Source organism: Lepidochelys kempii, unplaced genomic scaffold, assembly GCF_965140285.1.
Source record: "Lepidochelys kempii isolate rLepKem1 unplaced genomic scaffold, rLepKem1.hap1 scaffold_170, whole genome shotgun sequence".
In the NCBI taxonomy this organism is placed as follows: Eukaryota; Metazoa; Chordata; order Testudines; family Cheloniidae; genus Lepidochelys; species Lepidochelys kempii.
The window spans coordinates 68,709-91,904 of NW_027621916.1; the positions used below are offsets into that span (position 1 = coordinate 68,709).

At 43.9% G+C, this 23,196-nt stretch overlaps 1 protein-coding gene and 1 pseudogene across 1 annotated transcript; both read left to right on the forward strand.

Moving 5' to 3' along the window:
- The first annotated feature begins 13,774 nt into the window (after nt 1-13,774).
- On the forward strand, nt 13,775-15,007 carry LOC144930006 (up-regulator of cell proliferation-like). Its single transcript, XM_078851043.1, is given in 3 exon segments — nt 13,775-13,826; nt 13,829-14,127; nt 14,129-15,007. Coding segments are annotated over 3 exon segments (1,230 nt in total).
- A 999-nt stretch (nt 15,008-16,006) lies between these two features.
- The window catches only part of LOC140904513 (interferon-induced very large GTPase 1-like), a 62,596-nt pseudogene continuing 55,406 nt past the window's right edge, over nt 16,007-23,196 (forward strand).

The following is a 23,196-nucleotide window of genomic DNA, read 5'->3' on the forward strand; positions in this document are numbered from 1 at the left end:
TATTAAGCCCAATTGCTTGTCATTCACAAAAAGGTGCCATGGCACCTTCCAGAATGATAACCAGTTGTGATGGGAGGATACCAGGAAACAGAGAATCCACCTCTTCCCCAGGCCCTACGCTACCAGCACTCCCAGCTATCTTCGAGACACCACCGACATCCTGGGGAAACTACAATCCATCGGTGATCTTCAAGAAAAGGCCATCCTGGCCACCATGGATGTAGAAGCCCTCTACACCAACATTCCACACAAAGATGGACTACAAGCCATCAGGAACAGTATCACCGATAATGTCATGGCAAACCTGGTGGCTGAACTTTGTGACTTTGTCCTCACCTATAACTATTTCACATTTGGGACAATGTATACCTTCAAATCAGCGGCACTGCCATGGGTATCCGCATGGCCTGACAGTATGCCAACATTTTTATGGCTGACTTAGAACAATGCTTCCTCAGCTCTCGTCCCCTAATGCCCCTACTCTACTTGCGCTACATTGATGACATCTTCAACATCTGGACCCATGGAAAAGAAGCCCTTGAGGAATTCCACCATGATTTCAACAATTTCCATCCCACCATCAACCTCAGCCTGGACCAGTCCGCACAATGGATCTACTTCCTGGACACTACGGTGCTAAGAAGGGATGGTCACATAAACACCACCCTATACCGGAAACCTACTGACCGCTATTCCTACCTACATGCCTCCAGCTTTCATCCAGACCACACCACACAATCCATTGTCTACAGCCAAGCTCTACGATATAACTGCATTTGCTCCAACCCCTCACAGAGAGACAAACACCTACAATATCTCTATCAAGCATTCTTACAACTACAATACCAACCTGCTGAAGTGAAGAAACAGATTGACAGAGCCAGAAGAGTACCCAGAAGTTACCTACTACAGGACAGGCCCAACAAAGAAAATAATAATAATAATAATCTCCCCAATGTATTTTCCACTGCATGCATCTGATGAAGTGAGCTGTAGTTCACAAATGCTTATGCTCAAATAAATGTGTTAGTCTCTAAGGTGCCACAAGTCCTCCTTTTCTGTTTGTTTCAGTGGTTAGTCTCCCTCACTGTCAAAAATGTGTGCCTTACTTCTCATCTGAATTTCTCTGGCTTCAACTGACAGCTGTTGGTTCTTGTTTTGCCTTTCTTGGCAAGATCGAATTAGCCCTGCCCCATGAAATCCGATCTCCCTGTCCTGCTGGGATCCCTCCAGCCAGGAGAACCCAGTAGGGGCCTCCTAGCTGTTTGTCTGCTGGGCTGGGGATATCAGATGCACCAGAGGCATGCAGAAGTGAGTGCACTGCATCAGCCCGGCATTGGGCTCAGGGGTTTGGCCTTGGCAACTTCTGCTCCAGCCACGTCTCTGGGTGTCTGGGCTAGGGGCTTCTGACCCCCGTGGCTGCAGCCAAGGCTGGGGTGCTGAGCTCAGGACTTTCATGCCCCTCCCCACTGCTCTCAGCACTCTGGGTGTCTGCCCGGCATCTGCAGCTGGGGCTCAGGGCATCCCTTGCAGTTCCTTCTGGGGCTCAGGGGTCCATTTTTAAGGATGTCCCCAAATTGGTCCTTGCATTAATTTGCCAGGGGACTAGTAGGTAGGAGCCCCCAGCTGAGGTGCTCTCAGCAGCAGGGACCCATCCGCACATCTTAGAACCTCCTCTCACTTCAGAAACATTCTTGGCTGCTGCCCTCAGAGCCCAGGTCTGAAGGCAGCACGGAAGTGAGCGTGGCAATGCTGTAACCCCCCTACAACAACCTCTGAACTCCCCCACGATCCCATTTTGGTTGGGACTCCCAGCAAACGAAATATCATTGAGATGGACATGTTCCAACGAGACAATTCAATTAAGAGTAGGATACCAGAGGAGGAAAAATCACTTTTGTCGTGGCAATGAGGGTGGCCCATTTCAAACAGTTGACCAGAAGGTGTCAGTAAGAATAGGGGGAAATTAGTATGGGGGAAGTTAGGACTTTTGGCTGCAGAATTTTATTTCAGTTTTTATGAGATTGTGTCTTTTAGGTTTTCTGGCACACAAGTAGAGAAGTTAGAGAAAAACATAAATGATTCTTGCTGGAAGTTTGCAATGTCTCACTAATTTGTTTCTTAAGACCAGATCAAAAACACATAAGAACCCCAAAATCAGAAGGAGAGAATGTAAGCTTCTGCCTATAACAGAGAGGCACAATTTACTGGGTACCTGCTGACTGACTGCTGCTACACCCCCACTGAGCTGCTTAGCATGCAAGTAGGTCCAGGAACTGTGCCCAAAATTTAAAGTCTCAGTATTCAATTTTAACACAACCACAAATACACCAGAGCATCCAAATTTTCTGTTTTACAAGGTCTCTCCTTGTTTTGGAACACTGGTTTCTAAACATGCCATCGGGACTTTGAATCAAATTTCAGCTACTAATGAGCATGTGTGTGGAACAATCACTAATGTGCATTCGGTGTTATGTTGTAGGTTTCTTTAGGAAATCTGGGGAAACGGGAGCACTGGGAAAGCCTATTTCCCCCCACACACACACACAGTGCACATTTGCTGCCCACTGGTGCTGCCTGAGCAGTAGCATTGTGACATCAGAGATAATCCACCACTCAGCGCTCCCTGCCTCCAGCTCCTTGTCACACCTGGGGAGAATGACTAGCCCCTGGCTGCCATGGCAACAGCTACCTGTGACAACTGCTTGCCCCCTTCTTACCAGAACATCATCACAGAAAGGAAGTTTGTAATGAAACAGGACCAGATTTGGATAAGCAGGACAGTCTCCTGCTGGGCTCATTTGGGTTTGTACTGTGGTACTGTACAGTGTTTCTTTTCAAAGAGCAATTGTTTGCTACTTTCCTTTGTAAAGGCTCAGTGAAAATAAGAGGCAAAATTCCTGCTCTTTTACTTGGATATTGTTTATCTGCTTCTTACAAATTGAGGATTAGAGCTTAGAACTTTCACTGATACTGAAGTTGCAGAAAATGAGTTTTATTTTAATACAGTTTAATTTCATTACTTTCTATACTCTGATCAACACAGCACTGAGTGGTGAAAAGGGACTTTCACAAAGATAAGAATGGCAATAAAATATATACTGAAAACAACAGATGAGTAAGAGCTTTATTGCTTAAACCGCACATATATAACAGATGTTATTTCTATTCAAAAACAAAGGAAATTAAGAAACCAAAAACCCTTTATTTAACACTTCTTAGGTTAGCTTTCATCAATAAATTAAACCATCAAATAATTAGGAAATACAAAGTCAAGGTTTTAAAAAGGATTAAAAGGTTACAAAGTTTAGCATTTTTAGGTTAGCAAATGTCCAAATAAGTGTTGCCGTGGTACCCTTAATTCAGTCCTTTTGTGCCTTTGCCCCATGATGGAGACGTTAATTACATGATCCCATGTTATTTTTTTCCCTCGCGACTCCTGCCTTATTCAGTGCACAGAATTCTCTGCTCTGGGGCTGTGTATTGAAGGAGTCTGTTGTCTGCAGGATCCCTGCCTCATTTATTGCAGAGTTAATGTTTCATGGGCAATACTCATTCTGGTATTTCCTAACTTGAGAGTACTTGACTTCGTAGCCTTTGTTCTAATTTTTATGGCTTACTTTACTGAGGAGACCAACCTTTATGACAAAGGTGGGTTTTCTTTTGTTTTTTGTTTGTTTTTTGGTGATGTATCCGTTATTTATCTCTTCAGTACCAATCGTGTGTGCTTAACAAAATAGAAAAAGTAAGGACACTCCCTAAAACTGTTACGAATTATACCTGATAGGACACGCACACAACTGCTGCGAATTATACCTGGTAGGACACGCACACAAATGCTACGAATTACACCTGGTACGACACGCACACAAATGCTGTTATGAATTATACCTGATAGGTCACACACAGTTCGAATCTAGGCTGAGGCACATAAACAAAGTCCACAACTGCAGAGTTCCCACAAAACACCAAGTTTATTGCGCTCGAGCGTGGTGCCTCCCTGCTAGCCAGGAGGGGACCCCGAATACAGATTATACAAAGATTATATACTTTTTAGAAAAGCATATTGCCCTCCTGCATTGGAAACCTTAGCCAATAAACAAACCCTTTTCTTATCTACCACCTATCCCTGCTTGGTGCATTCCTCGTGCTAAACCAGTATGTTAATTACACAGCATGGTCCGAAAGCCATGCATCAGGAACTTTTATCATCAGGATGGGAGGCCTCACATCACAGGCCAGGAGATAGGGAGTTAGAGACTGACAAAAACCAGATACTGGGAGTCAAGGCAGGCTGGAGACAAGGAGGAGGATTTTCACAGGGATGCAGTGTCTAAGGAACACTTCTCCTGGTGCATGATGTGCTTGCTTTTAGACAATGATGGGCCCCAAACCAAAATGGAGTCACATGTGCTAACTTTTCCTTAACAATACAAAGACTTTATGATCTAAAGAAGATGGACACATACAAAGAAAGCAGGATATGTAAGGACTACTAATTTCTTTCTTTCTTTCTTTCGATGAATAGTTGTCACAAATATAAAGGGAAGGGTAAACCCCTTTAAAATCCCTCCTGGCCAGAGGAATAATCCTCTCACCTGTAAAGGGTGAAGAAGCTAAAGGTAACCTTGCTGGCACCTGACCAAAATGACCAATGAGGAGACAAGATACTTTCAAAAGCTGGGAGGAGGGAGAACAACAAAGGGTCTGTGTCTGTCTGTATGATGCTTTTGCCGGGGACAGAACAGGAATGGAGTCTTAGAACTTAGTAAGTAATCTAGCTAGGGATGTGTTAGATTATGATTTCTTGAAATGGCTGAGAAAAGAGCTGTGCTGAATAGAATGACTATTCCTGTCTGTGTGTCTTTTTTGTAACTTAAGGTTTTGCCTGGAGGGATTTTTCTCTATGTTTTGAATCTAATTACCCTGCAAGGTTTCTATCATCCTGATTTTACAGAGGTGATTCCTTTACTTCTATTAAAAGTCTTCTTGTAAGGAAAATGAATGCTTTTTTATTCTTCTAAGATCCAAGGGTTTGGGTCTGCGGTCACCTATGCACATGGGTGAGGATTTTTACCAAACCTTCCCCAGGAAGTGGGGTGCAAGGGTTGGCAGGATTTTGGGGGGAAAGACGTGTCCAAACTCCATTTTTTCAGAAACCCAGATAAAGTTTGGTGGTGGCAGTGGAAATCCAAGGGTAAAATAATTTTGTACCTTGGGGAAGTTTTAACCTAAGCTGGTAAAAGTAAGCTTAGGAGGTTTTCATGCAGGTCCCCACATCTGTACCCTAGAGTTCAGAGTGGGAAAGGAACCTTGACAAGTGGAAATCCAAGGGTAAAATAATTTTGTACATTGGGGAAGTTTTAACCTAAGCTGGTAAAAGTAAGCTTCAGAAATTTTCAATTTCAGTAATTTCAGATTTACTGCACACTGGAAAGGCCATGACCACATTATAGAGGAAGAATAACGTATTTAAAATAGGGTTCAGAGTAGCAACCGTGTTAGTCTGTATTCGCAAAAAGAAAAGGAGTCCTTCTGGCACCTTGGAGACTAACCAATTTATTTGAGCATATAAATAAATTTGTTAGTCTCTAAGGTGCCACAAGTATTTAAAATACTTAATTTTAGAACAATGTTTAATTTTTAATGCTGAACTCATCAATTTCATTTAAGGTCAGGTAGGATGGGTATCTGAGGTGGACACACATTGAGTATATATCCCAAACAATTCAGAAAAGCCAATTTTGGGAAAAAGCAATCCAAAATATTTCTGTGTCCAGTGTATCCATAAGCATTTTTTTCAAGAAATAATGTATTGAGGTTGAGCTGCTAAAAGCACGTTCTCTACCTGTTGATTTGAACCCATCACTTTTCTCTTTGAATCCCTCTGCTCACTCCTAATCTGATATTCAATCAGACTTAAATTATTGGTCACCTTTTCAAGGAAACTCTGTCTCCTACCTAGATGAGCTTTACCCTTGTAAAGAATTCCATTTCATTGTGGCAGACAAGAGTAAATGTTGACCACAGTCTTTGTCCTGTAGCGTTAGTTGATTTTTTAGATACACTAGGCCAAGGCCATTGAACACCTTGAAGATAAAGACCAAGATTTTGAACTTGAATGCTACTGCATTTCAACCTTGGAGGGTTCACCTGGTGCATAGGGAATGGGATTTTTTTAATCATGAGGCATTTGTGTTTCATCAAAGAAGAAAATCTTCTACAAAGGACCAGCTGTTGTGAAATCAGGTTTTCTCCAAATATTACTCCTGGAGGAATTCTGTACTACTGTAGGCATGCATAATTAATGAGCCATGCAGATCTTTAATTTTTTGTGTAGAAAAAAAAGCTTCTGCCAAAATGTTGCTGCATTCCACCTTTTGCCCACCAGAGGGCACTGTGTCACAAGAACAGCAGCAGATACCCGCAGAAAATAATAATTACCAGTGGGCAGGGGAGGGGGGAGCACGGGAAAAAACTTTTTGTAGTGATAAGCAAGGTGGGCCATTTCCAGCAGTTATCAAGAAAGGTTTTCTCCCCCCCCCCCTCCGCCCTGACTCTCCTGCTGGTAATAGCTCATCTTAAGTGAGTGTGTATGATAACACCCATTTTTTCATGTTCTGTGTGTACATAAATCTCCTCACTGTATTTTCCACTGAATGCATCCAATGAAGTGAGCTGTAGCTCACGAAAGCTTACGCTCAAATAAATTGGTTAGTCTCTAAGGTGCCAGAAGGACTCCTTTTCTTTTTGCAAATACAGACTAACACGGCTGCTACTCTGAAACCTGTCAATATTCCTAGAGATTATTCTCAGATTTCTGACAAGCATAGGGTTGTCTGCAGTGTAGTTGTAGCTGGGTAGATCCCAGGATATTAGAAAGCCAATGTGGGTGAGGAAATATCTTTTCTTAGACCAACTTCTGTTGGTGAGAGTGACAAGCTTTTGAGCCACAAAGAGCTCTTCTTCGGGTCTGGGAACATTACTCCCAATGTCAGAGCAAAATGCAAGATGGAACAGATTGTTTAGCATAAGTAGTTAGCACATATTGTAAGGGACCATTCAAAGTAGAGTGGGCCATTAGCACCTCTGCAAACATAGGAAAAAAAGAGGGCGTTAGTGGATTACAGATTGTTTTAATAAACCATAAATCTAGTGTCTCTGTTCAATCCATGATGTCCATGATCCACGATTTGGTGTCCAGCAGAGTAATGAATGTAAGCTCCCTGGTTCTTCTTTTGACAATGCTGGGCAAGTTTCCTTTGAGGATTGGGACTGATAGGTCAGATATAGAGTGATTACTTTAAGAAAAGTGTTCACCCACAGGTGATAGGGTGTTTTTGTCTTTTATCATTTTCCTGTGTATATTCATTTGAGTTTATACTGCTTATCTGTTTCATCCATATAATCATTATTCGGGCATTTAGTGCACTGGATGAAGTGTGCTTCATGTGATAGGCATGTATAAGATCCTGGAATCTTGAAAGGTGTTTTGTGTGGAGTGTTGATCATGATAATAATGGAGATATGTCTGCAAGTTTTGCATCTATTGTTCTGGCAGAGTCTGGTGCTGCTTTGAGTGGGTGTGTCCTGGTCTGTGGGGAGCTTCCTCTTGATGAGGAGTGTTACCTGGGGTTTTCAGAACCCACAACAGGGGCAACTTAACTATTTCACTCCATGCAGTGTCAGGAATCAATCAATAGGAACACAGCAGTTCTGTCTGATCAAGGATTAAATGCAACTAAGTATGCTCTTATCTAACACTGCAGTTTATTAGATTTAAGCATACAGAGACATAAGCAATAGGTTTAGAACATCCCAGATATTTTTCCTAACATCTGGAATGGTATTGAGTAATTAACATCAGGTTTGTAGTGGCCAGTTGCTCACCCACCAGGGAGAAAGGGTGTCAGAAAAAAGTGTCTCAAGATGGCTTCAGAGGACTGCTCCACAATATACTCTATTAGCTAATCTTTTATAACTAACTTCTACAAAACACATAGGTCATAATGACCCCAACTGGATCATCTCTTTTCTAACTTTCAGTCAACTTTTCATATCAGAGGTGCCTAGATTCAAAGTTTTCCAACCACCAAGGTTTTCAGTCTCAGTTGTTTACTTGTCTGTCCCCTCCTCCCATTCTGATTAGCAAAAACTATCAGCTAGATATGACCTCGCTTCTAAAAGCCTGTCTCCAAATTAACCCTTAACTATGTGGTGTTCTATTTCATAAATTCCTATTGGCAGAATGCACATAATATGGTTGCAATTAGTTTGATCACATAATGGGGTATACACATCCCTCAAACCAGGGCAACAATGAGTTTGAAGAGATTGTTCGAAGACCAAAAGAGGTGATTCTTGAAATATTTCTTTCATGATGGGGTACCCGTCGAGTATGGGGTGTAGTTGTTTACACCCATTGGTGGTTACACTAGCTTTAGTGTATGGGTTCCAGTGTGGGGTGGTAGGTGACAAATAGGGGTATGCAGTCAGAAGGGGGTGTATTTCTGTATTGAAGCAGGTTCTCCTGGGGTATTTGGGTGGCCTGTTGCATGAAAAAAATCAAGTTGCAGTGGGGAAGGTTTAGATTGGATATTAGGAAAAACTTTTTCACTAAGAGGGTGGTGAAACACTGGAATGCGTTACCTAGGGCGGTGGTAGAATCTCCTTCCTTAGAGGTTTTTAAGGTCAGGCCTGACAAAGCCCTGGCTGGGATGATTTAACTGGGAATTGGTCCTGCTTCGAGCAGGGGGTTGGACTAGATGACCTTCTGGGGTCCCTTCCAACCCTGATATTCTATGATTCTATGATGCAATCTACTTCTCTGATGGAGTGTCCTTGTTTGGTGAAGGTGGTTTTAAGTGAACATAAGAACGGCCATACTGGGTCAGACCAAAGTCCATCTAGCTCAGTATTCTGTCTTCTGACAGAGGCCAATGCCGGGTGCTTCGGAGGGAATGAATCAAAAAGGTAATCATCAAGTGATCCATCCCCTGTCACCCATTCCCAACTTCTGGCAAAGAGAGGCTAGGGACACCATCCCTGCCCATCCTGGCTAATAGCCATTGATGGACCTATCTTCCATCAATTTATCTAGGTCTTTTTTGACCACTGTTATAGTCTTGGCCTTCACAATATCGACAACAAGTGTGTTAAGCCAGGGATAGTCAATAGGCGGACCATGGGCCAAATCCGGACTGCGAGATGCTTTTGAATGGACCCCACAATGTTTTTATTTGTTTATTATCATTATGGGTTTCTCAATTTTTTTTTCTTGGAGTCTGGACCTTGACTATACCTTGACCAAGAAATTTGGACCTTGACAAAAAATAGGCTATCCCTTCATTAAGGTATATATCACTTACTTTCTCCTCAGAGCACATTCTGTGGTATCTGAGTGGCTTTCAATAACATATTTCTTGGTATGGTTGGGGTGGTTACTAGATCTATGAAGGTAGGTGTGGTGATCCATGGGTTTCTTGTATATGGTTGTCTGTAGGGTTCCATTGTTGAAGCTGATTGTGGTGTCCAGAAGTTGATGCTAGTGTGGGAAAGCTCCAGAGAGAGTTTAATGGATGGGTGGTGGTTGTTGAAGTTGTGGTGGAAGTCTGAGGGAGTTTAAGCTGTCTTCCCATAGGATGAAAATTTCTCAGGTATATCACTGGTTTCATGATGCACTTCTCCAGAAATTCTTCTTCAGGATGACCCATGAAGAGGTTAGCATATTGGGGAGCCATCCTAGTACCCCTGGCTGTTCTCATGCTTTGGACAAAATGTTTATTGTTGAAGGTAAATCTATGACAGGCGAGGATGAACTGGATGAGTTTGGCTATGTGTTTGGGATGGATAATTGATGGTTGTCCACTGTCTTTTAAATATTTGGGGCAGGCAGCTATCCTGTCATTGTGAGGGATATTGGTGTATAGGAAAGTGACATTCATCGTGGCAAGGATGGTATTCTGAGGAAGGTTGTTAATACTGTGGAGTAGAGTAGGGCTCAAATGTACTTGAGCCATCCAGCTACTGTGAGAGTGGACTGTCTGGAAAGACTCTTGCCTAGGCTCACAGCACATGCACGTTTCAATCTCTTTGGCTCATGAGTGTTTGCATGCAGTCTTCTAGAAAGCCAAAGGTTTCCTTTAATAGATGTTTTCAGTATTGCTTCCTCAAACGGGCAGTGAGTGCCACACACTGGCTGAAATAAATGCTGAGTGACTGAGATCAAGTAGGGGATGTTGAGCTCTGTGGTGCACAATCCCCTCCATTATAAGACTGCTGATTTTGCAAAATGCTGTGTTTTTGACGAGCTGTGTCTGGGGAACTTCTTGCTCAAATGACCCCAAAATTTGGGTCACTAACCCTATCCTGTTCCCCCAGGAGACAACAAATTTCAAGTCAGTCCAAGTAAGCATGGAGATCTTACAGCACTTAGAAGAATTAACATTTAAGTAGAAAGGGCTTCTCAACCTAAACTAAAGCAGAGCTGGTGCTTCATTACAGAATCATAGGACTGGAAGGGACCTCGAGAGGTCATCAAGTCCAGTCCCCTGCACTCATGGCAGGACCAAGCACCATCTAGACCACCCCAGACAGGTGTTTGTCTAACCTGCTCTTAAAAATCTCCAATGATGGAGATTCCACAACCTCCCTAGGCAATTTATTCCAGTGCTTAACCACCCTGACAGTTCGGACATTAGGAAAAATTTCCTCTCAAAACTTCCCTTGCTGCAATTTAAGCCAATTGCTTCTTGTCCAATCATCAGAGGATAGGAAAATAATTTTTCTTCCTCCTCCTTATAACAACCTTTTAGGTACTTGAAAACTGTTATCATGTCCCTTCTCAGTCTTTTTTTTTTCCAGACTAAACAAACCCAATTTTTTCAATCTTCCCTCATAGGTCATGTTTTCTAGATCTTTAATTATTTTTGTTGCTCTTCTCTGGACTTTTTCCAATTTGTCCACATCTTTACTGAAATGTGGCACCCAGAACTGGACACAATACTCCAGCTGAGGCATAATCAACGTGGACTGGAGCATAAGAATTACTTTTCATGTCTTGCTTACAACACTGCTGCTAATATATCCCAGAATGATGTTTGCTTTTTTTGCAACAGTCTTACACGGTTCACTCATATTTAGCTTGTGGTCCACTCTGACCTCTAGATCCCTTTTTGCGGTAATCCTTCCCAGGCAGTCATTTTCCATTTTGTACATGTCCAACTGATTGTTCCTTCCTAAGTGGAATATTTTGCATTTGTTCTTATTGAATTTCATCCTAGTTACCTCAGACCATTTCTCCAGTTTGTCCAGATCATTTTCAATTATAATCCTATCCTCCAAAGCACTTGCAACTCCTCCCACCTTGGTATTGTCTGCAAATTGTATAAGTGTACTCTCTATGCCATTATCTAAATCATTGATGAATATATTGAACAGAACTAGACCCAGAACTGATCCTTGCAGAACACCACTCGTTATGCCCTTCCAGCATGACTGTGAGCCATTGATAACTACTCTGGGAATGGTTATCCAACCAGTTATGCACCAACCTTATAATAGCTCCATCTCAGTTGTATTTCCCTAGCTTTTTAATGAGAAGGTCATTTGAGACTATATCAGATGCCTTACTAAAGTCTCGATATACCACATCTACCGCTTCCCCCTATCCACAAGGCCATCACCCTGTCAAAGAAAACTATCGTGTCGGTTTCATATGATTTGTTCTTGACAAATCCATGCTGACTATTACATATTGCCTTATTATCTTCTAGATGTTTGCAAATTGATTCCTTCATTATTTGCTCCATTATCTTTCCGGGTACAGAAGTTAAGCTGACTGGTCTGTAATTCCCTGGGTTGTTCTTATTTCCCTTTTTATAGATAGGCACTATATGTGCCCTTTTCCAGTCTTCTGGAATATCACCCATCTTCCATGACTTTTCAAAGATAAGAGCTAATGGCTCAGATATCTCCTCAGTCAACTCCTTGTGTATTCTAGGATGCACTTCATTGGGCTCTATTGACTTGAAGACATCTCACTTGTCTAAGTAATTTTCAACTTGCTCTTTCCCTATTTTGAACCTACCCCATTTTCACTGGTGTTCACTATGTTAGGCATCCAATTGCCACCAACCTTCTTGGTGAAAACCAAAACAAAGCAGTCATTAAGCACGTCTGCCATTTCCACATTTTCTGTTATTGCTTTTTTGTCTTCATTGAGTAATGGGCCTACTCTGTCCTTGGTCTTCCTCTTGCTTCTAATGTATTTGTGGAATGTTTTCTTGTTACCCTTTATGTCTCTAGCTTGTTTGATTTCCTTTTGTGCCTTGGCCTTTCTAATTTTGCCCCTACATACTTGTGTTGTTTGTTTGTATTCATCCTTTGTAATCTGACCTAGTTTCCACTTTTTGTAGGACTCTTTTTTTTATTTTTAGATCATGGAACATCTCCTGGTTAAGCCAGGATGGTCTCTTGCCACTCTTCCTATCTTTCCTGTGCAGTGGAATAGTTTGCTCTTGTGACCTTAATAATGTCTCTATAACACATAATAAATGGGTTAATTTTTTATCAGGTCCAAATACCCTAACACTGCACTGGAGACATTACCATACCAGGACTGGCCTGGAGGTGTCTTCGCATTAGCTCCCCATGTTGCAATGTGGGTAAATTTGCTTTGTAAGTAATGACAGTACTCACAGCTCCCCAAAAGGACAGAGGAAGTAGCGTGAGTGAAGGGACTGATTTGGTCGCTGGGAAGTAAGCAAAGCCACAGTGCTGTTAGCTACACCTGTGAAAGACATGTCCCAGCAAAGAGATGGAGGAAGATATGAAGAAAATCAAAAATAAGTCTTCCCAGAAGGTGTAATCTGCACTGACTGCTGAAAGGGAAATAAAGGGTCAGATCCTCCGGATGAGCCATTGATGCCCAGCACAGCTCAGGGTGAGGGGTGAAGGCTACCATCACAGCCGCCTGATTCTCAGACTGCCAGGCACCAGTCTGATCCTGAGCAGCAGCTTAGAGCAGCCAAGGGATCATTCCAGCTTCTGGGATCACCACAGAGACAGGGTCCTGAGTCTATGCCCCCTCCTCCAGTAGCTGTGAGCTGGGATGTCATAGAGCTGGTTATACTGGAAGATTTTCGAGGAAATTTTCAGTTGGCCACTTAAGCCATTTTAAAGTGGACTTTGCACTGCACTGAGGATAAGGATTGGGATCAAAAAATGCAAACCAACCTCGCATTAGCGGAGTTCAAAGTGGGCCAGAACTATGTTTTATTTGTATAGAAGTAATCCCATTGGCTTCATTTTTGTTATATCAATATAAGTAAGAGAAGAATTGAACCCAGGATGTATAAGTCATCTGTTACTTACTGGGTACTGCTTTTCTTTAAATTACAAACATCAGGCTGTCTATGGAATGAGTAAACTGTATATAAAGTCACCATATTCTACTCTGAAATTTTGGTTTGTTTTACCTTCCTTCTGCAGAAAGAAGTAAAGCATTTCAAGATGTTCTGTCCAGATTAAACCTGGAGAAGCACAGAAGCATCAAGATCAGGCTGAGGGATGTCCTGGAGATCTGCCCAGAAAGCATCAAGAACAAGATTCCAGAGGCATTAGGTGATTTACCTTGGCATTTCCTGAGGAAGGTCATGGCTCTGAATGGGACGGCCAGAAATACAAGCATTGGGCACAAGGCTCCTGCAGAAGAAATGGTGATTATGAGGAGAAGCTGCATATTGATGGCACTTTCTGTTTTAGTGACACTGAGATGAAAATTTCTCTGCAACCTCTTGATGTTCTCTGTGCTGTTCTGCTTTGCTCAGTTTCCTACAGCAGGAGATCCTGTCCAAAATGTCCATGTGCCAGTTTGCCCTTCCTCTGCTGCTACTCACCCTTGACACCCCCAAGTGCACCCTAATACTGTGGGCCATGAGGGACATTGTGCGGAAGTGGAGGCCGCACTCCCTGGCAGAGAGCAGAGGGTTCAGAGAGGAGAGCTTGATGCTCACGTCAATGCCAACCATTTCTTTTGTGTGGATGGGGAGCTACAGCTTATCCAAGTCCCAACTCCTCAATGAGGTTCTCAGCCCCTACCAGCAGCATCACGATTTCTTTATCAGTGCGGGACATGGAGTCTGGGAACATCCTTCAGAAAATCGCAGATGGGCTGGTTGAGATTTCCTGGTATTTCCCTGGGGGGACGGAAAATTCTGATCTTTTCCCAGAACCCATTGCAGTTACAAATCTGCGTGGAGACATTGAGTCCCACTGGCTACAGTTTAGCTTTTCAACAGAGGTCTCCTTCGCAGTGTTCATAGTTACCGAGAGCATCGGTGAGAGAGAATAGGCACTGATATCATCTCGGAAAGAATCCAGCTCTAAATATTACTTCATCCTCAACTGCAAGAATAAGAAACCCAAAGAAACTCTGGGATTCCTTAATAAGCTGTCCTCAGTGTTGAAGCTGAGCAAATCACAGCTACTGGTGAAAGATCATACCATGAATAATGCAGGATTTGTGAAAAAGGTGCAGTCCACCATAGGAACCATAGTGAATTCATCTCCGAAGACAGTGAGTTTGGAAGCCATGGCTGTGACAGCACATGACCTAGGAATCCTGTTGGATGAGGACTGTCAGGCGTGTCAATGTGCGAGCAAATATACTGAAGAAATCACTTCAGAAATAAGAGATGGGGCAAAATTCAAAAGGGAAATGCTGAGCCTGCAAGGAGACCCATGGAAAAACTTGGCTCAATTGGAAAAAGAGATGTGCCAAATGAAAAGGCAAGGGGACATGGCCACTGAAGACTATAAATCTGCGCTGAAACAGAAATGGTTAGAGATACGTAGACAGCGGAATCAGTGTGACCGTACTAATGGTTTGACTAAGTTTATCAATGGAATAGTACCGTTAAATCCAGTGGAGAAACCTTACTTTCTGAAATGGATGAAATTTAGCCTGGATAATATCAACATGACAATGAGCTGGCCACCCTGGTGATTAGACTGAGTGACATCACCATCGTTAACACGGCCATGGAGAATGCCACAGAAATGAAGGATGTTCTGCAAATTGTGGTCCATGCATTTCTCAGAATGGAGGAAATAGGAAAACAGCCAAACTGCCAGTTTGTGCACCAGAATGTCAGTGATGTGTCTGCTCATGATCAAAACATGAGGGACAGGAAACACCTCCTGGAGCAGCTGAATGAAATGACCAAAGCTGCAGCAAGGATGGAAAAGCAAAGCAGGGAAATGGCATTTTCTGATATTATGGAGTATGACCCAGAAAAACACAATTGGTACATGCCTGGCTTGTGGCATGGAGTCCCTCCCATGGCTCCCGTAAACACTGGATACAGTGAGAGTGTGTGTGAGCTAAAGAAATACCTGTTTGAATTCATAGAGAACTGTTCACGGAAAAGAGCTGGAAAGGATATTCCTGATTTTATTGTATGGTTGAAGAGCCTGTGGAAGTCAGTGAAACATAAGAACTTCATCTTTAGGCTTCAGCTACAAGGCTGTTTCTAAAGCTATCACCAGCTGTCTGTGAAGTATTCTGAATGGGAATGGGGTTTCCGCAAGGAGATGTATCTCTGGATATCTGAAAAAGAAACTTTTATCCAGAATCAGCTGCCAGATACAGTAGAGGGTGATCTCTTTCACACTTTAAAAATGGAACCACAAGGGAAGCTACAGCAGGGAGAACAGAAGCTCTTGAATAACTTAGAACAGTATTTTAAAAGTGAAGCTCCAAATTTGAACCTGATAGAAAAGTACAGAGAAAATTTCAAAAGGAGCGCAAATAGCCTCAAAAGAGAACTTGAAAACCAGTAACTGTAAGGAAGCAATTCGAATACGAAGAGGACAGCACAAGATAGACAATATCCAATCTGAGTACAAGCAGAAAATTGAAGGGGAAGTTGACAAACTCTTGTCTGAATACCGAAACAGAGAAGATAAATTAGAGCATGAGAAACTGAAAAAAGAATTTGAAACGATGTGGCGAGAAACCTTGTCAGAGTTAACGCTCTGTACTTTACAGAAACGTCAAGTTGTTCAAGATATGGATCTCCAGCTGAGAAAGGATCTGAAGCACAGAGGGGGTGCTGTCAGACAGATACTGCAACATGCAAAAAGCCTGCTGGATTATAGAATGAAGTCTTTCCCAATGAAGAAGGAATACTTAAACCTAAAATGGACCAGAGCAGTTGTAGAATACTTCTCACAGGAATGTTACTGTAAAACTGAAGAGCTTGCTCTATCTTTAATGACTGAATGCAAGAAATACATTGAAGAAAAAGTTAAATCCAAAACAGACTATGATGAAACCTATTGCAGAGAACTGCTGCATATGGTTAATGAGAGGTTAAAAGAGGAGGATATTGAGCAACTTCACACTTCTCCTTTGTTTGAAGTTGACCTGAAGCGTCACGTTTTGGTGGAAGCGGCTTGGGCATTTCAGAAGATGCATGAAGATTTTATCAAAGAAAACGATCCTCAGCAACGTCTGGAGAAGCTGAAACCTCATTATTTCTCCATATTTACTGATCTCTATTTGGAAAAGAAGGAAAGCCAAACGAGGGCGAGGAATTTCTGTGATCAGTGTCTCAAACCTGCCCTGGTGGGTTACGTCAACAAAAGGCTCGGACTAGAAATAGTTGACAATATTCTCAGCAGTGAACAGGCCCTTGAATACGCCAGCCAAAGCTTCTTTCAGTTCTTTTTGCTAAAGAAGCTGCTGGAAGAGATGAACTTTGACAACTATGTGAAATACATAAGTAACTATGAAGAGTTTGTCAAATCCTGGATACAGAGATGTCTGATAGACCACTATGGAGGGAAGGCAAGTTTGAGAGATTTGGAGAAAGGGATTCTATCCAGAATAATAAATAAAATCAAGGGAGTTCTGAAAAACTCCATAAATAAAAACAATAACACAGTTTCTGCCATTTTAGACAGCTTTTGCAAATTGCTGCAGCAGGACCTGGCCATTTCCAGCAATAGCTTAGTTGGAGTACAGTTTAAAACCACAGCAAAAATTGAGCAGCTTTCTGGTAACATTGAAATCTTCCTTCTGGAGCTGGAACAACAAATCTTAACCCAGTTTAATCATTTGGAACTTGAGACCAAACTCTCCAGCCTGTCAGTGAAACCCCAGGATGAGATCTTCAAGCGAGTGTTTGGCTGTGGGAAGCAGTGTCCGTTCTGTGAAGCCCCCTGTGAAGCAGGAGGCACTGACCATAAAGAGCATTTTGTATCAGTCCATCGACCCAAAGTGTTAGGGAACTTCAGGGATTGTGATTCACAAAAGCTTGAGCATTCCATATGCTCCTCTGATGTGGTTTCCAATCGTGAATTCCGAACTGCAGCCGCAGATGGGAAATTTCATCCCTACAAAGATTACCGCCATTACTACCCAGACTGGCACATTCAGCCTGATCCCAGTATTGATGCTTCTGATTTCTGGAAATTTGTTTTCAAATCATTCAATGACCAGTTAGCTAGAGCGTATGGTGCTAAAGCAGCAGAACTTCCAGGAGACTGGAAAAATATAACTAAAGAGCAGGCACTGAAGAGCCTAAAGGAAGCGTTTTACATGAAATAATAGACATGCCAAGAGTGTCTTTAAATAGGATACACTTCAACAAAACAAAACCCTTAATTTTAAAAAACGGAATATGAACAAATCTGACAGCCTGTACCGTTTTTTAAAATTGAAAACTAAAAAAAAATCAATTGCAGGTCACATCTTCCAGTTAGTGCAAGGCTGCTGCACAGGAACAGCCATACCAAAGCAAACTGATAGTCCGTGTATCCCTGTGTCCTTGCTGAACCAGAATAACAGCCCATCTAGCCTGGTAACCCCACCTCTCTGCAGTACTGGATCAGACCAATCACCCATATAGCCTAGTATCCCACATCCTTGCTGTATTGGATCAGACCTAAAGGCCATCTAGCTCTGTATCTCATCTCCCTGCTGTACTGGATCAAACCAGTGATCCATCCTGTCTCTGACAGTGGCTATTACAAGATGTCTCAGTGGGAGGTGCAAGAAACCATCTCATGGAAATTGTAGAGAAACATGTTTAGAGGAGAAGCTTCTTCCTAACATAACTATGTAAACAGGGTCCGAATGAGTTCTCCCATGACAGCTAGCTGGGAGCGGGAGAGACTTTAGGAGCAAATTGTATTTACATGAACTCACCTACTCTGCCTAGATATCCATCAGATATAGAGGTGTTGCTCAAAGTGATCAATATTGACTTGTGTTGGGTTACAGATCACTTTAGTACTGAATGAAGGGGTAGTGAAATGTTGTTGTCAGTGTTGTTGCATTTATTGTATAAGTAAAGGGGAGCAGAATTGTGCTTAACCTGTCTCAAATGAGGGGTCACCCTCAGGTGAAAGGACTCATTAAGCCAGGTGCTCGAATGCCTGACTCCTGTGAAAGTAAGAGGGGTGAGGAGAGGTATCTCTGCCAGGAGGAGTGAACTCTCCCTAAGGGTCCCTGGTCTGGTTTAACCTGTTTCTCCCCACTGTTCAAAAGATAGGGCCTTTTGTTATTTTAAGTGCTCAAAAGAGCTGACAATTACTTGTGGCAGGACAGCATTTCTGCCCAGCCTAATAGCTGAAAATCACTAAGGACTTGGCTACACTTGTGAGTTACAGTGCATTAAAGCAGCCCCGGGCACCCTAACTCACGACCCATCCACACTGGCAAGGCACATAGAGCGCCCGGACTCTGCAGCGGGAGTGCCCCTGCTAATCCACCTCCACCAGAAGCATAACGCTTGGTGCGTCTCGGCTGAAACGCCCCAGCGTCAGTGTGAACGAGGTGTTGCATTACTGCGCTCTGATCGGCCACCGGAAACGTCCCCTAATCCACTTAAGTCAAGTGGCCACTCTTGTCATTGTTTGGAATCGGCTGTAGGAATGCGGATATGTCCTTTCCAAGCTCCGTTTCTGACAGCTGGCATGCTTATCTGCTCTGGGACAAAGCAAACCATTACTGTGGAATGCTGCTTGAGAGGCAGGAGGAGGGGAGTCTGCTGCTGTCTGAACTTACAAGACAGCATGCTGACATGCTCTCAGCCCCCCCAAAACCCACTCTCTCTCCGCCCACATACACACAACACACTCCCTGTCACACTGCACCCAACCCCACCCCATTTGAAAAGCATGTTGCAGCCACTTGCATGCTGGGATAGCTACCACAATACACTGCTCTCTGTGGCCATTGCAAGAGTTGCCGTTGTGCTGGCATTGTGAACACACAGCAGCGCTTTCCCTGCAGCGCTCTCTGAGGGGCACTGCAGCTCCTGGCGCTGTACATCTGACAGTGTAGACATAGCCTAAGTTACATCAGTGAAACTTTCTTTATTCAACACAAGGGCAGATTCAGGACCTGAGTATTACATAGTAGGAAGTAATTACTTTAGAATAGGCTGTAAACACAGATAAATGATTGGCATGTATGTTGAGTGTTTAAACTGAGTCTCTCCCCCCAAATAAGAATCCGTTGAAGACAATTAAACTGCTATATTTAGAGCATGACTATCATTTACTCTCCCTATTGTGCAATAAGATATAGTATTCTTGTTTTAATGTAATCACGCATAAGAAGCAACAGAAAACCATTTACAGTTAAACAAAATAAACTTGGGAACGGACTTTTTTGTGGTGGCTTATTTATTTTGAAATGTTGCCTTGAAACTTTTTGTTTTATTTAGCCCTGAGAGGTAGGATAGTGGGTGAGGTCAGCAAACATTTCAGGAGATGTGATGCTTCCAAAGTACAAACCCAAGATCCCAAGCGATACAGGACCCCTTAACATTTAAATGAGCCCTTCTGAGAGGCCTGATGCTGATAAGAATGACTGACCTCATGAAAAATGGGCTTTGTTTTCTCACTTAAACAGTGAGAAAATTTCATGGAGCCCTGAGCTCTCACTGGGGGGGGTGGGGGGTGGAGACCCAATGGGGCACAAGTTAGTAACCGCTGTGGTGGGATAGGCAGGGCCACCTGTGGAGTCAATGGAGCAACCCCCAGGTGAAGCAGTTCAACCCCAACCCAAAGACTGGATTTTCCACAGTTACAAGGGAAATTAGATAACTATACACACACACACACACAAACAGACTGAAATATGTAGGGTTAGAAATCCCCAGTAACAACACTGATGGCCCAAACTCTCTGCAGTGACCCCAAATCATGACACTCCCTCTCTGTGTCCCTTCTCGACAGTGGGGCTGTGAGTGTAGCTGGATTGGGCAGTGGCTCCCTCTACTGTCCCACGGGGGAATCTCTTCTCTTCATTGCCACATGCCACGCAGTTGCCGTACTCTATCTGTCAGCCCAGCTGCTCAGTGGATTTGCCCATGTCACCCGGTTTCAATTGTTCCTTTCCACATAGAATCATAGGACTGGAAGGGACCTTGAGAGATCATCAAATCCAGGGGTTCTCAACCTTTTTCCTGCTGAGGCCCCTATAAAAACATCCTATAAAAACAACAGGGGCCGGCAGGGGGGAAGTGTGGGTTCCAGGCCAGGGGGACACACTTGGGCATAGGCATAGTTTTACTTCTATTTTTTGTTTTGGTGGCGGGGGGGTAAGGAAGGCCTGGCATGGCTCATCCCAGCTCCACACAGCAGGGTCCAGGGAGGATGTGCCATCTCCACCCCATGACTCACTCAGGAGGGCACCCAGCTTGTCTGGGCTCTGGGGGGATGCAACCAAAAATATAACTGAAAGGGGGGACTCAGTTCAAAAAGTTTGAAAACTGCTCAGGTGCGGGCAGGAGGTTAGTTAGGGGCTGTGTGAAATGAGGGGAGTAGCTCAGGGTACAGGGAGGGGATAGCTAAGGACTGTGTATGGGCAGGGGGTAGCTCAGGGTGCAGGCAGGGGGTATCTATGGGCTGTATGCAGGCAGGGGGGCTTCCAGTGCAATGCCCAGCTTCAGGGGCAAGGCACTGGGACTCCCAGCTTCAGCCTGCCTGCTGCTCCTGGCTTGTGGGGGAGGGGAGGTTTGCCGGCTCGAGCACCGCGTTGCTCCTGGCTTGGAGGGGATGTGGGGACCCTGCCAGCTTCAGCCCCACCTAGCTTCTGGCTGTGCCACTCCCGGCTTGGGGGGGATGGGGAGGGCACCGCGGGCTTCAGCCCCGCGCTGCTCCTAACTAGGGCAGGGGGCCCACTAGCTTCAGACCTGCACTGCTCCTGGCTTAGGAGGAAGGGGGGGCCCCCAGGCTTCAGCACTGGGGCTCCAGGTTTCAGCCGTGGGGCTCCACGGCCCCCCGGAAAGGGCTCACTGACCCCCCCCGCTGAGAACCACTGATCTAATCCAGTCCCCTGCACTCATGGCATGACTAAGCATTATCTAGATCATCCCGGATAGGTGTTTTTCTAACCTTCTCTTAAAAATCTCCACTGATGGAGATTCCAGAACCCCTCAGGCAATTTATTTCAGTGCTTAACCACCCTGACAGGAAGTTAGCCATTGATAGCTACTCTCTGGAAATGATTTTCCACCAGTTTTGCACGCATCTTATAGTAGCTCCATCTAAGTTGTCTTTCCCTAGTTTGTTTATGAGAAGGTCAGGTGAGACTGCATCAAAAGCCTTACTACCGTCAACATATACCACATCTACTGCTTCTCCCCATCCACAAGGTGCGTTACCCTGTCAAAGAAAGCTATCAGGTTGGTTTGACACGATTTGTTCTTGACAAATCTATGCTGACTATTACTTATCACCTTATTATCTTCCAGATGTTTGCAAATTTAGAGCTTAATTATTTGCTCCATTATCTTTCCAGGTACAGAAGTTAAGCTGACTGGTCTGTATTTCCCCAGGTTGTCCTTATTTCCCTTTTTTTAGATGCCCTTTTCCAGTCTTCTGGAATCTCTCCCGTTTTCCATGACTTTTCAAAGATAATCACTAATGGCTCAGATATCTCCTCAGTCAGCTTCTTGAGTATTCTAGGATGCATTTCATCAGGCCCTGGTGACCTGAAGACATCTAATTGGTCTAAATAATTGTTTACTTGTTCTTTTCCTATTTTATCCTCGGATCTCACCTCATTTTCACTGGCATTCAGTATGCTAGATGTCCAATTACCACTAACCCTCTTCTTGAACACTGAAACAAAGAAGTCATTAAGCACCTCTGCCATTTCCACATTTTCGGTTATTGTTTTTTCCCTCTTCATTGAGTAATGGGCCTACCCTGTCCTTGATCTTCCTCTTGCTTCTAACGTATTTGTAGAATGTTTTCTTGTCACCCTTTATGTCTCTAGCTATGATCTGTTTTTTTTCCTTGGCCTTTCTCGTTTTGTCCCTACAGACTTGTGTTATTTATGTTCATCCTTTGTCGTAATTTGACCTAGTTTCCACTTTACGTACAACAATTTTTTGATTTTTAGATCATTGAGGATCTCCTGGTTAAGCCAGCATGGTCTCTGGCTATACTTCCTATCTTTCCTATGCAGTGGAATAGTTTTCTTTTAGGCCTTGTGGTGGGGCAACTGCCCCACTCCAGTAAAACAGGGGTTAAAAGCATCCCTGGAGAGGGCTGTAGCTGGGCTAGGCTGATTCGGGAAGCAGCCACAGCTGTGGCCAGCTCAATCAGGGTCCAGCTGGCCCTTATAAGAGGGCTTGGGGCCAGAAGTGAGAGGAGTGTCACTCTAGCCCTGGAGGGAGAAGGGCTAGCTGCCTGGGAGCAATGTATCTGAAGTGGAGCAGTGCTGGGGAAGGGCAAAGGGAGCTGGGGACCAGCAGCCTGGTTAAATCCCCAGGCTGAGGCCTTGTTGAAGGCCTAAGAAAGGTACTGGGGAGGCAGAGGGGCAGCCTGGGGATAGGCAAAGGCAGCAGGTCCTACCCCCTTGCCAATGATGAGTGGCCATTACAGACTGCAGTCTGCTCCAGTGAGCAGGGGCTAGATGATGACTGGCAGTAGCCACTGAGGCAAGGTGGGTTTAGAGGGTAGGGGGTTCCCCTGGGAGGGGAGACCCAGAGTGTGGGGGTACAGCTAGGGGGCAGTACCCCAAGGTAAAAGGGCACTGAGGTCCAGGAGGGATATGGGGGCCCTAAGGCAGGCAAGACACCAGCCTGCAGAGGGGTTTCCCAGTGCTGAAGAGCTAACTTCCAAGATGACCAGCAGGAGGCGCTATGCCAGTGAGCCTTTGCCTTGCTA